The 14,584-nt window shown below is 39.8% G+C and overlaps 1 protein-coding gene across 4 annotated transcripts in view; it reads left to right on the top strand.

The window, feature by feature from the left end:
- SPPL3 (signal peptide peptidase like 3) overlaps positions 1–14,584 on the top strand; it is a 147,267-nt gene that overhangs the window by 111,906 nt on the left and 20,777 nt on the right. For all 4 annotated transcript variants that reach the window (XM_031650824.1, XM_009181850.4, XM_031650823.1 and 1 more), the window contains 4 exons: positions 2,980–3,068; positions 9,745–9,864; positions 10,610–10,688; positions 11,620–11,732. In XM_031650824.1, coding sequence (XP_031506684.1) covers positions 2,980–3,068; positions 9,745–9,864; positions 10,610–10,688; positions 11,620–11,732 — 401 coding nt within the window. The remainder of the gene's footprint in view (positions 1–2,979; positions 3,069–9,744; positions 9,865–10,609; positions 10,689–11,619; positions 11,733–14,584) is intronic.

Below are 14,584 nucleotides of genomic sequence, written 5' to 3'. Positions count from 1 at the left end.
CAGGAGAATTGCTTGAACCCGGGAGGCGGAGCTTGCAGTGAGCCAAGACCATGCCATTGCACTCCAGCCTGGGTGACAGAGTGAGACTCTGTCTAAAAAAAGTAAAAATAAGTAAAACAGCAGTTGTGAGATTGAATAAAAAAGCAGGACCCAAATATATGCTGCTTACAAGAAGCACACTATAAATATAAAGCCAAAAAAGGTTAATCCCTGTTGTCTAGTGGTTAAAATTTAAAAAAAAAATTTTTTTTAAGTAAAAGGTTGGGAAAAGATACACACTGCTTATCCTCATCTACAGAAAGCTGGAATGGCTGTATTAATATAAGACAAAGCAGCTTTCAGAGTAAAGAATACTGCCACAGACAAAAAGGTTATTTGGTAATGACAAAAGGGTCAATTAAGAAAGAGAATATAACAATCATAAATGTTTGTGTATCTAATAAAAGATCTTCAAAATACATGAAGCAAAAACTGAGAGAACTCCAAGGAGAAATCCACAAATATAGCTGAAGATTTCGGTACCACTCTCAATAATTGATAGAATAAGTAGGCAGAAAATCAAAGATACAGTGGATTTCAACAATACTCTTAATCAATTTGACCTAATTGGCATTTATAGAACATTTCATCCAACAACAGAACACATGCTGTTCTCAAGTGTATGTGGAATATTTACTAATACAGACCATATATGGGGACTTGAAACAAATGTCAATACATGTAAAAGGATTCAAGTATGAAATCTGATCTGCATTAGCCCAGGCTGCCATGAAATACCCATAGACTGGGGCTTAAACAACAAATGTGTTTTTTCAGAGTTCTGGAGATTGGAATTCTTAGGTCAGGGTGTCAACGTGGTTAGATTCTGTTTTCCAGAGTATCTCCACCAGTTCACGTTCCCACTAGTAGTGTATGAAGGTTCCAGTTTTACATCCTTGTGTCCTTGCCAACAGTTAGTTATCTGACTTTTTTACTATAGCCATCTTGCTATGTGGGAAGTGGTTTCTCATGGTAGTTTTTTTGTTTTGTTTTGTTTTGTTTTGTTTTGAGGAGACAGTGTCTCACTTTGTTGCTCAGGCTGGAGTGCAGTGCCGCCATCAGCCTTCACCTCCTGGGCTCGAGTGATCTCCTACCTCAGCATCCTGAGTAGCTGAGACTGTAGGCACATGCCACCACACCCAGCTAATTCTTTTATTTTTTATAGAGATAAGGTCTCACTGTGTTGCCCACAGGGGTCTCAAGTGATCCTCTTCTTGCCTCAGCCGCAAAGTGCTGGGATTCCAGGCATGATGAGCACACTGCTCCCAGCCAGTTTCTCATGGTTTTGATTTGTATTTCCCTGATGACTGACGGTGTTGAACATCTTTTCATGGCCTCATTGGCTATTTGTGTGTCTTCTTTGAAGAAATGTCTCTTCAGATCCTTTGTTCATTTTAAAATCAGGTTGTCCTTCTTATTATTGAGGTGTAAGAGTTCTTTATATATCCTAGACACAAGTCCCTTATCAGATATATGATTTGCAAAGATTTTCTCCCATCCTATGGGTTGTCTTTTGACTTTTTTGATAGTATCCTTTGAAGCACATAAGTTTTTAAGTTTTTCTCTGTTTTTTACTCGTGTTTTTGGCATCATATCTAAGAATCCACTCCAAATCCAAGGTCACAAAGCTTGACCATGTGTTTTTATCTAAAAGTTGTGTAGTTTTAGAAGTCAGTTCTCTGTCCTACCAGCCACATTTCAGTGAGCACATAATGTGGCTAATGTCCACAGCACTTGTCAGTGCAGATAAAGACCATCATAACAGAAAGTTCTTTTGGACAAACAAACACAACCCCTCCCCCGCCTTTTTTTTGAGACAGAGTCTCCCTCTGTCGCCAGGCTAGAGTGCAGTGGCACAATCTCGGCTCACTGCAACCTCTGCCTTCCAGGGTCCAGCAATTCTCCTGCCTCAGCCTCCCAAGTAGCTGGAACTACAGGCGTGCACCACCATGCCCAGCTAATTTATGTATTTTTAGTAGAGACAGGGTTTCACCATGTTGGCCAGGATGGTCTCTATCTTCTGAACTTGTGATCCACCCACCTCAGGCTCCCAAAGTGGTGGGATTAGAGGCATGAGCCACTGCGCCCGGCCCACAAACCCCTTCTTTACAGGAAAACACTAGTGGAAAATTAGCTAAGGACTTGGATAGATAGTTCACAAAAAAAGAAATAAATGAGCAAGCTTTTGTACACAACATTGTTCACTGGTTAAGGAACAATGTGACATGCCATTTTTAGTTCCCCAGATTGACAGTGACTACTTCCTTCAGGTCTCGACTCTGAAGTCATTGTCACTGAGGCCTTCCTGTCCATCCTGTCTAAAATTTCAAACCCTAAGTCCTGCATTTCCTACTTTTCCTCCTTAGCACCTGCCATTAACACACTATGTATTGAACTTATTTTTCTGGTCTATTATGTCTCCCCCCTTGAATATAAGATCCAGTCATGTGTTTGCTATTTATTGTCCCTCCAGTACCTAGAACAGCTCAAATTTGTTTTGTTGTTGAATTGCAGCTGACAGGGTATAGGGAAATGAGGGCTCTCATACGCTGATGAGAGAGTAAATTGATGCAGCCTTTTTGCAGACAGTTGTGTGGTATGTAAAAGTCTCAAAATGTGCTTGCCCTTTGACATTTCTCCTTCTAGGTTTTTATCATAAGTAAGTAGTTAAGGATATTATATGCTCAGAGATAGGAGTGGAAGGTTCAGCTGCCTTGGAATGCTTTCATCTGCAGTCAGGAAAACTCTTGAACTGACACATTGGAAGGACTGAAGATTGTTTTTTAAAATGTGTCAAGAGCTATTTTTCAGAGTTGTTCAAAAGAGACCTTCTTTTCTTTCCTAATTCCTTGGCATTTAAAAATATTGTCATATTATGACTTTTCTGACCTGCTTCTTTTGTAAGCAAAACCAACTTAACTATAAAATTTTTTTCCACAGGTCCCTTAATATGGACTTTGAAAATCAAGATAAGGAGAAAGACAGTAATAGTTCTTCTGGGTCTTTCAATGGCAACAGCACCAATAATAGTAAGATATTTTATGTCAATTAACTTCTGTGCATGTAGTTTTCTTAATTTGGCTATTTCTGTACCTCCAGTTAATAATTTACTGGGTTTAAGGATTTATGATTGGTATAAAAAAATCATCGAATTATACTTAAAATGAGTGAATTTTATGGTATGTAATTGTACCTCAATAGTATTAATAAAAATGTTTGATGTTTATTATGGAAAGATTTGAATTTGAAGTGACTTGATTTGATAATATTAATACATTTATATTGAGATTGAGATCTGCCATGTACTCGACATTCTGTTAGATGTTTTGAAAGATGCAAAAGTATAAGAGAAATTATTGCCAATATGTTTTTTAAAAAGTGCCAAGATATCCAGGCACAGTGTTTCACGCCTGTAATCCCAGCACTTTGGGAGGCCAAGGCAGGCGGATCACTTGAGGTTGGGAGTTCAAGATCAGCCTGACCAACATGAAGAAACCTCGTCTCAAAAATACAAAATCAGCTGGGTGTGGTGGTGCATGCCTCTAATTCCAGCTACTTCTGAGGCTGAGGCAGGAGAATTGCTTGAATCCGGGAGGCGGAGGTTGCAGTGAGTCGACATCGTGCCATTGCACTCCAGCATGGGCAACAAGAGCGAAACTCCATCTCAAAAAAAAAAAAAGTGCCAAGATAGAGATGGCAAATACCTCTTCACTTCCTATATATGGGGCAAGTACCTTTTTTCAGTGACCCTTACCATAGCCTCAGAATCCCCCACATGCAGCTGTTATCAGAGGAAGCTCTACAGATGAAATCATTTTGACATCCATGTAGAAGGAGAATAAAGAGATGGGCAAGTCAGGTGAGCAGCAACGGGTCAGATAAGGTTTCTTTACAACAGAAGGTGGGTTTGACTTAGTGAATGTGGATAGGTGGAGAAGTCGTCTTTTCAGGTTAGGGGAGCATATAATAACAGGCACAGAGATCACGACCCGTAGGACAGGGTAAGGGCGCCACCTAACAGAGAGGAAATGCTAGAGATCTAATAAAAAGGTAGATCAAATATTGATTGGAGGACCATGGATGTTAAATTGAAAAGAGATCATTTATTATGTATCTTAGTTTCTGTAGTTACTATAGTGCACTGTCAACCAAGTTGTATTTGCCCAGTTTTCACCGGGCACAGGCTGAGTCACATGTGTTTCATTGTCCCTGGCAGTGCCAAAGTGGGCATGATAAAGATGGTAAGTAGAATCATTTAAATATAATGAGTCTTTTCTTAAATTTATGACATGGATCCTTGTATGATATAAAATTCCATACCAGTAGTTATTACCAGTGCTAGGAACCACATAAAACCCGGTGCAAAATCTGATTTTTAGATTAAATTATTACATAGCAGCTTACCTTCTATGAACGTGTTAAGCCAAATCACTTTATACTCCTGAAACTCTTTTTAAAAGTCCCGTATTATATAGCACATATGCAAGTGATGTTCTTAAACCAGATTATAAATCTGCTGTATGTTGCATCACAGAAAATCTACCTGTATTATTACGTCTAAGTTTAATCCCAAAAACAAGAAGTGGTTGTATCAGTCTACACTGGAAAGAAGTTACGGGGTAATATAGCTCCTTTTTTTTTTTTTTAAGATGGAGTCTTGCTCTGTCATTCAGGCTGGAGTGCAATGACGCAATCTCAGCTCACTGCAACCTCTGCCACCTGGGTTCAAGCAATTCTTCAGCCTCAGCCCCCGAGTAGCTGGGATTACAGGCGCCTGCCACCATGCCTGGCTAATTTTTGTATTTTTAGTAGAGATGGGGTTTCGCAGTGTTAGCCAGGCTGGTCTCGAACTCCTGATCTCAAATGATCCGCCTACCTTGGCCTCCTAACGTGCTGGGATTACAGGCATGAGCCACTGCACCCAGCCTAAATGGTCTTTTTCTTAACTCTGCCAGCTATGTTGTATTAAATTATCCTTGACAACATTTCTTCAGTGCCTGCTCTGAGCAGTGGATACCAATGGGATAAGGACAGATTACCATAGAATGCAAAATTCACTTCCTCAAAGAAGAACATAATGAAGAAGCCATTACAAAGATGGCCGACCAGTACTTGATTATGGAATATAATATTATTACAGATTGAAAGGATGGCATGGAAAACAGGCTGCATTTATCAAGCATCAAATAAATAATAGAAAGATGGACAGAGAAACAGAGAGTTTGTAGTTGCTAAGGGGATGGAAGTCCTGAATGATTAACAGTGTAGAACAATTGGGGAGAAGGTTTTAAGAAAAAGAAAGTATAAATTTACTGTTAAGATTTTTGTCAAGAGTGTTTCAGACTGATAGAAGGAGACAGTAATGAGATAGATGTTTTTAAAAGACTGTAGCTGCCAACTCCCAAAATAATAAGAAACAAGGAATTTGTAGAGACAGGAGAGTAGGAAAAGTTGTAGGTGTAGCCAGCATCATTGGTGGGGTATAGGGGTGAAGGGTTACTCTATGATTACATGCTTTGAATACGTCAGAAATGATTCTACTGTCCTTAATTATAATAGGAGCTAGGAGAAGGAGAAGCATTAAGTGAGACTCGACAGAGGGTTAGATGGGCCATGTGACTCATGCCCCAAAAAAACAGAACTTAAAAATGGAGAAATCTCTTTGTAATTGAATGTTTCTCCCTGCAGGGTGCCCTAGGTTATTTGACCAAAAGACTGGGTAATTATTACTTCGGATTATAATAATGTTCCACCTATCTGGGCAACTTGAAACACATGGAAGTAAGACAAAAAGTTGATCAGGGCTGCCAGGAACTATGGCACTCAACTCATTAGAAAGCAGAAAAGTAAAAGTGAAAAAGTGAAGAAGACAGTAATGAAAGAGCACTACGTGCCCACCACCAGAATAGCTAAAATTAAAAACCTTGACTAATCCCAGTGTCGATGAGGATGCACAGCAACAACAAAGAACCCTCTCGCGTTATTGGAGAGCATGCGTTAGTATGGTCACTTTGGAAGGCAGTTTGATGTTACCTACTAAAGGTGACAATGTAAACACTCTTGGAACCCGCAGTGTCACTCCTAGTTATATATGCAACAAATACTATCACATGTGCGTCAAGTCATGTGCAAGAGTGCCTAGAGCAGCATTATTTGTAATAACCAAAAAATTGGAAACAATCCAAATGTCAGCCATAGAATGGATAAATAAATTTTACTGTATTCATACAGTGAAAACAAGTGAACTTCTATAGCTACATAAAACAGCATGGATGATTCTCACAAATAACATTGAGTGAAAGAAGCCAGACACAAAAAATTAACTACATAACTCAGTGTATCTAAAAATTAGGAAACAAGCAAAATAGTATTTAAGGAATTGCATGCTTGGGTGGAAAACATGTGTCATAATTCAGGATAGCAGTTCCCTTCAGGAGAATGAGAGAGAGAGAGAGTAGTGATTGAGAGGGACACAAAGGAAGATTTCTAGGGTTGGTTTGTTTCTTGACTTGAATTATATTAAATATGTAATAATTCACTGAACTCTACATTTTTGTGCTTTTCTGTGTGTGATGCTTCACAATAAAAAAGGTTAGAAAGAAAGTGACAGGAATGGGGGTGGAGGGCAGGAGTTCCCTCCAGGTCCTCTGTTTTCCCCTGACCTTGTTCTGACTTCTGTATCTGCCCCCAAGAAGCCAATATAGAAACTTATTTTCCCGTGGCACATCATTTAAGTAGTATTAAGTGTAATTTTAAAAAGAAGCCATGAACACCCCTGCCCAATTATCTGACATCTTCAAGTCTTTTACTAAACTGCAGTTATAATTTATTTGAGTTATAGAGATTGATGGAGATTTATAGTTGGGATTCTCATCTTTAGTAGAGATACACATTTTAATCTCCCTGCTTAGATTGTAAACTTCATGAGATCTGGAAATGACTTTCTTTTAATCCCTCCTGTTGCTTACTATATATATAATAAGTGTTCAGCAAATAGTCAAAAGCATCCTTCTTACAGGGAGGTGCAAAGTCAGTAATTTTCTTAACAGTTACTGGTTTATTGCTCAGTGTCTATTCCATACCAGACATGCATTTAGCCTATAGCCATGTTCATTGAATGTTAAAAATAATGTTGCTGTACAAAATTTTTAATTCCATTACCAAGCCTATTTCCTATGTTGATTTTTGCCTTAAAGATAATGCAACTGCACTTGCGTATGTCCTCCCAATTGTGGCTACTCTGTTTTTGCTTTGCTCAATTTTGCTTTGTTTTTAGGTCACTGGAGTTTGGCTAAAATTTCTAATTAATTACCTCCTTCCCCTTCAAGACCTTTATCTCCAGAACTTTAGGAGATGCAGTACTGAAGTCATGGACATTGTTTTAGGTAGCATATTGTCAGGAACTAAAGGCACTTTGCTTGCCCTGTGACATTGCCTCCTGGTTCAAAAATCTGTGGTTTAAAAAAAAAAAAAAAAATCTGTGCATTCTAATATTCCAGAAAGGTCCTTTGTATTCAATTTTGCATTTAATTGCAGACTGAACTTTTAAAATTTAGCTTTATTATAAACAAATGCATCTCTTAGATACCTCACCACTGCAGGCTTTATTGTAGCTAGTCATTTAATTTTCTGATCATACTTTGAACCAGTATGATCTGTAGACTGTATGATGCTTTGTTGCTATGATAAACAGTTATTTATATGAGAAACCATTATTTTATGTAGTGAAAGGCACTGAAAATCTGTATCTTCCTCTAGCAGTTCTTTGAACTACTGTAGAGCACTTACATTTAAAAACTATTTAGGTAAAATGTAGTTAGAGATTTCATAGAGTTTTGTCTCATGGATACACTTCCCAAAGTGATCCATGGGCCAAACTGGATGGATTTGACTAGAGTCAGGACAGACTGCTTCCAAGATAATTTGTGTTTGTCATGGCACATAGTTGACTTTTCCTAAATTGAACTGCCCTATTCCTAAGTGAATTATTTCACTCATCTACCTAGTCCCTGAGAAGCAATTTTGTTTTATAGATATAGTTAATCAAAAACCCTAAATAGCTCTTTTGGGGACAGGCAGATTTAAATACCTAAGAGAAATTTTGTTGATCATTGCAACCCTTTGTGTCTTGCTATGTTTATCCTGGTTACATATTTTATTTGTAGCCTTAATATAATGAAGAGACTTTTTTTTTTTTTTTTTTTGCCTTTGACTCCTGAGCTCAAGTGAGCCTCCCACTTCAGCCTCCAAGTAGCTGGAACTACAGGCTCAAGATATCATGCCTAATTTTTTTTTTTTTTTTTTTAATTTTCTTTAGAGATAGGGTCTCCTTATTTTGACCAGGCTGGTCTTGAACTCCTGGCCTCAAGTGATCCTCCTGCCTTAGCCTCTCAAAGTACTGGGATTACAGGCATGAGCCATTGCACCCAGCCTTTTTCTTCTATTATTTCATTATTATAGATCATATGAAGATTTCTTTGATTCCTTTTGTGTACTTTTCTTTATTAATGGTTCTCAATTCTAGATGCAAAATACAGTTTTGTGAGGAGTTTTTAGCTGGGCCTAACCCCTGTGATTTCATTTAATTTGTCTGGGTTTGGACTTTTTTTTTTTTTCCTGGAGACGGAGTCTCGCTCTGTCATCCAGGCTGGAGTGCAGTAGCAGGATCTCGGCTCACTGCAAGCTCCGCCTCACAGGTTCACGCCATTCTCCCACCTCAGCCTCCCAAGTAGCTGGGACTACAGGCACCCACCACCACGCCCAGCTAATTTTTTGTATTTTTAGTAGAGACAGGGTTTCACCATTCACAGGATGGTCTTAATCTCCTGACCCCATGATCTGCCTGCCTCAGGCCTCCCAAAGTGCTAGGATTACAGGCATGAGCCATCGCGCCCAGCCTGTAATTTTTTAAAAACTAATGGGAAGCCAAGAATTTGAGAACCCCTTTGCTAAATCCTACTCTAGCCCAAGAGATTATTTTCCCCCATTCATCTCCTATTCTGGTACCTTAAAATGTTCCCATAAAATTTTTTTTTTTTTTTTGTAAATATTGAATAGATAGATATGGGGGTCTCACTGTGTTGCCCAGGCTGGTCTTGAACTCCTGGTCCCAAGCCATCCTTCCACTTCAGCCTCCCAAAATCCTGGGATTACAGGCTTAAGCTACCACATCTGGCCAAATAAAATTTTTCTCATTTGCTCTTTTCAGCTGTGGCTTGTTGTCCTCCTCTCCCCCTATCATCCAAGTCAGTTCTCAACTATTAGCAACAATTGGAAAGCGTGAAAATGAGTACATTAAACCCACAGGTGATGAGAAGTCCTTTTAGTCAATGGGTTTAAACCACTTCTTTTACCAAACCTATGTGCAAGACCACAGATTTACTCAAATTGACTAATCTGGGTTTTTACTACCTCTTTTTTGTTCTTGGTGGTGGTTTGGATCCTGTCATCCAGATGGTTAACACCAGGAGGTAGTAGTTCACTTCAACAAATATTCTTGAGCGTCTACTGTAATGAAAGCACCATGAAGAGAACAAGGAGCTCATAATCTCATTAGGAAAGAAAGACTGGTAGGGCCTGGATAATCCATGTTTTACATATAATCCCTAAAACTGTCTGCATTTTTGCAAGTTAATGTATATGAAGTACATAGGCACAGTGCCTGTTGCATAATAAGTTATTAATCTGTCTGTTTTTCTCTTTCAGGCATCCAAACAATTGACTCTACCCAGGCTCTGTTCCTTCCGATTGGAGCATCTGTCTCTCTTTTAGTAATGTTCTTCTTCTTTGACTCAGTTCAAGTAGTTTTCACAATATGTACGGCAGGTAAATATGAGTTTCTCTGTCTAGTCTTAACATACTAAAAGGAAAATTTTTCACCTTTATCACTGTTCAAAAATTAAGATTTGTATACCATGTCATGTAAGTTTTTCTTCATAAATCTTGGCTTCATCTCTTCCCTCTCAACCGTGCCGCCCTTCCCCACCTCCTCCTTGAACCATTTCATCCACATCATCTGTTGAGACCTGCCCACACAATTTCAAAGAAAGGCTGGAGATGTGAAAATGCAGGAATTTTATCACACCAGAGCAATATTGCTCTGCTTTGGCTGTGGTGCCTTTTCTAGATTACTAGTAGTTTACCAGACGGTTGAGCTTGGCATAAAGGTCATTGTCAGCCTCTACCCACGTTCTTGCAGGTAGAAACATGGATAGCTAATCAAAGTGATTGGACTGTCAGCTCTTTGGTGTGTTTTCAAGCTAAGCATTGATGGAAATGTTAAAAAAAAAAAAAAAAAAATGATCAGCAAAATGCTACAAGACTTGTTAGGAGGTCATCCCATGGCCTGCTGCTGTTTATCTTTTAGAAAACTTACCTATGCTTTCCCCTACTTCAAATCAGGTACTTTTTTTATTGAAGAGGTTTTTTGTTCAGTATTAAAGGAAGATATTTTTCTTCTCTAGTCAATTAACTGTATCCACTTGTCTAGTGTTTTGGGGAATGAAATTTCTATAAGTCATGCCATTTTTCTTCCAGTTGTTTAAAAAAATTATACCTTTTCTTTCTCTAGTTCTTGCAACGATAGCTTTTGCTTTTCTTCTCCTCCCGATGTGCCAGTATTTAACAAGACCCTGCTCACCTCAGAACAAGTAAGGAATTGGGACTTTCCTCTTAAATTATAAACTTGTATATATTTTTCTGTCATATTTGATAGCATTATTAGGAGTCTCAATTTCTGGTATTGGCTGGAGCACAGAAATGCCAGAAGACTGGGAAGTGAGACCCGGGAAGTGAGACATTTGATCTTTAAAACCAGAAGCTAGTACTTCCTTTTGTACCTTCTCATGTCAGAGGAAATACAAACAAAACTTAGGAAGTCTGAGTCATTGTAATGTGCTTCCTACTTAGATCTTTGAAAGATGAGCAGTTTTCTTTTGAAACAGTGCTTTCATTCCTTTACTGTGAGTTGATGAAATATGAGAATAGTGGTTGAACTCAAACATTCTTCTTTGCCTTTGGTCTTCGGTGGCCTGGATATGCTACCTACTTGCATTTAATCCTAGTATTCACACTTTAACTCAAACTCATTGCTGCACAGAAGCAAAATTCTGTGCTAATGGAGATGCTGAACGCACTTAGGAAACCAGTCACTGGTGGCAGCTGATGTTCCCAGGAATTAGTGATAACAAAAAGATTTACCATCTTCTAAATAGAGTAATACCATCTTTGGTAAATGCGTTGAATTGTTGGCATTTCTTCATTTTGTTTTCCTCATAAGAATATAATTTCCTCCATACTTACTAGCTTTTCCAGAGGTCGATATTGTCACTTCAAACTTCTAAATGCCACTGTTGATAATTGGCCCCAAAAAGACATTTTCAGATGGTGCAGAAGTATATTCCTGTGAGTTTTCCATAGGTTTCTCAAAAAAAGGATTGAGTATTTTGGATTTCAAGCTATCTTGGTATTGTCTGCTATTCTAATCCAGCCATCATGAACTCTGATCATGAAATACCAAAGGAGAGTTTGGTTATTGAATAAAGTGTGCCCACTGTCCAATAAGCGTTGTGTGTTTTCCAGGATTTCCTTTGGTTGCTGTGGACGTTTCACTGCTGCTGAGTTGCTGTCATTCTCTCTGTCTGTCATGCTCGTCCTCATCTGGGTTCTCACTGGCCATTGGCTTCTCATGGATGGTAAGTGACTAATTTGCGACAAATTGTAATTTTCCTTTATAGAGTTTTATAGATACTTGAGGATATTCACAGAGATGTACAGCCGTCACTACAATCAACTTTTAGAGCATTTTCACACCCACCCCCGCCAAAACCAATGAGCAGTCGTTCCCCTTACCCACCACCCCACCCCAGCCCCAGGTATCCACTAGTCTCTACTTTGTTTCTATGGATTTCTCCATTCTGGACATTTTCCATAAATGGAATCATACATTATGTGGCCTTTTGTGTCTGACTTGTTTCACTTAGCATGTTTTCAAGGTTCATCTATGCTGTAACCTGTATCAGCACTTTTTATGGCTGAATACTGTTCCATTATATGGATACACTAATTTTATTTATTCATTTACTGATTATTTCCACTTTTTAGGCTATTATGAATGATGCCTCTTTGAATATTAATGTACAATGTGCAGACTGTGCTTTCTTATATAAATGGAGGCTTGGCCCAGTGGCTAATGCCTGTAATCCCAGCACATTGGGAGTCTGAGGCAGGAGTATCACTTGAGACCAAGACCAGTCTGGACAACATAGCAGGATCCCATTTCTACAAAAATAAAAATCTTCTGGGCATGGTGCACCTATAGTCCCAGCTACTTGGGAGGCTGAGGTGGGAGGATCCCTTGAGCCCAGGAGTTCAAGATTACAGTGAGCTATGATCATGCTACTGCACTCCGGGCTCAGCAACAGAGTGAGACCCTGTCTCTTTAAAAAGTAACAGTAAGGGCCGGGCCCAGTGGCTCATGCCGGTATTCCCAGCACTTTGGGAGGCTGAGGCAGGTGGATCATGAGGTCAGGAGATCGAGACCATCCTGGTTAACATGATGAGACCCCGTCTCTACTAAAAATACAAAAAATTAGCCAGGCGTGGTGGCGGGTGCCTGTACTCTCAGCTCCTTGGGAGGCTGAGGCAGGAGAATGGCATGAACCCGGGAGGCAGAGCCAAGATCGCACCACTGCACTCCAGCCTGGGTGACAGAGCGAGACTCCATCTCAAAGAAAAAAAAAAAGGAATAGTAAGGAAATGGGATTAGATTGTAATACAATGTATCATATTATGCTCTATATATATCACGTTATATTACATATACTATATATAATCTGCGTTATGTACATGATATATATATCATACTTTTATGTAATGATATAAATACATATCATTACATAAAAGTATATCATATCCTTTTTATTAACTCCAGAGTATTAAGGATGAATACCTAGACATGAAATTCCTGGAACAGAATTCTTGCATTTAAAAAATCTATACCTAATTATTATACTGCGTTTCAGATAGGCTATAGTAGTTATGCTCCAACCTGTAGCATATGAGAATTTCTCTTCGTTGATGATAAGGATGAAATAATAATGACAGTAAGACCTCGGGTGAATTAAGTGCCTTCTATGGATTAGACAGTCTGCTAGGTGTTTTACATGGATTATCTCTTTTAATCCTCAGAACAACTCTTTGAAGTAGGTACTGCTGTTTGTTCCCACTTCAAAAGAGTAAACAAAGGTTCAGAGAAGTGGCTCTTCCCAGCCACAGACCCGTTATGTAGAATTCATACTTACCACCAAAGCATCTGGGAGGCTGTTTCTGAAAATCACCCATAATTTTCCTAGTCTTTCCCTTAAAACGTTTTTTTTGGGCAGGGAGTTTCGCTTTGTTGCCCAAGCTGGAGTGCAATGGTGTGATCTTGGCTCGCTGCAACCTTCGTCTCCTGGATTCAAGCAATTCTCCTGCCTCAGCCTCCCAAGTAGCTGGGATTGCAGGCACATGCCACCATGCCCAGCTATTTTTTTTTTTTTTTTTTTAGTTTTTAGTTTTTGTATTTTTTAGTAGAGTTGGATTTTCACCGTGTTGGTCAAGCTGGTCTCGAGTCCCTGACCTCAGGTGATCCACCTGCCTCGGCCTCCCAAAGTGCTGGGATTACAGGCGTGAGCCACCACACCCAGCCTTTTTTTTTAAATAGAGACGGGGTCTCATGTTGCCCAGGCTGGTCTTGAACTCCTGGACCCAGGAGATCCTCCCACCTCGGCCTCCCAACGTACACAGGCATGAGCCACTGTGCCTGGCCTCCCCCAGCTTTTTGTTTGGTTTTGTTTTGTTTTGAGACAGGACCTTACTCTGCTGCTCAGGCTGGAGCGCAGTGCATGGTCAGTGCTTACCCAACTCTTGAGCTCAAGCAGTTCTCACACCTCTGCACTCACGTAGGGTGGGGCGCTCGAGCACAAGCCACCATACTAGCCATTTTTTTTTATTATTATTTTATAAAGATGGGTCTCACTATGTTACCCAGGCTGGTCTTGAACTCCTGGCCTAAAGCAGTCCTCCCAAAGTGCTGGGATTGGGCCAGTGCATTGGCTCAAGCCTGTGATCCCCGCACTTTGAGAGGCCAGATGGCAGGATCGCTTGAGGCCAGGAGTTAAAAGACCAGCCTGGGCAATATAGTGAGACTGCATCTCTACAAAGCACTGGGATTACAAGCATGAGCCCCGAGGCCCAGCCCCTTGAGATGTTCTTAAACTTTTCTTTTAAACCATATCATTCTGTTTCCACCTTTTTTCTTTTTTGAGATGGAGTCTCTCTCTGTTGCCCAGGCGGGAGTGCACTGGTGTGATCTCGGCTTACTGCAACCTCTGCCTCCTGGGTTCAAGTGATTCTCCTGCCTCAGCCTCCTGAGTAGCTGGGATTATAGGTGCCCGCCACCACACCTTGCTAACTTTTTTTTTTTTTTTTGTATTTTTAGTAGAGACGAGGTTTTGCCATGTTGGCCAGGCTGGTCTTGAACTCCTGAGCTCAGGTGATCCACCCG

This window comes from Papio anubis, chromosome 9 (assembly GCF_008728515.1).
Source record: "Papio anubis isolate 15944 chromosome 9, Panubis1.0, whole genome shotgun sequence".
In the NCBI taxonomy this organism is placed as follows: domain Eukaryota; kingdom Metazoa; phylum Chordata; class Mammalia; order Primates; family Cercopithecidae; genus Papio; species Papio anubis.
Note: the sequence above shows the minus strand (reverse complement) of the source record. Positions and strands in the feature narration are given on the sequence as shown.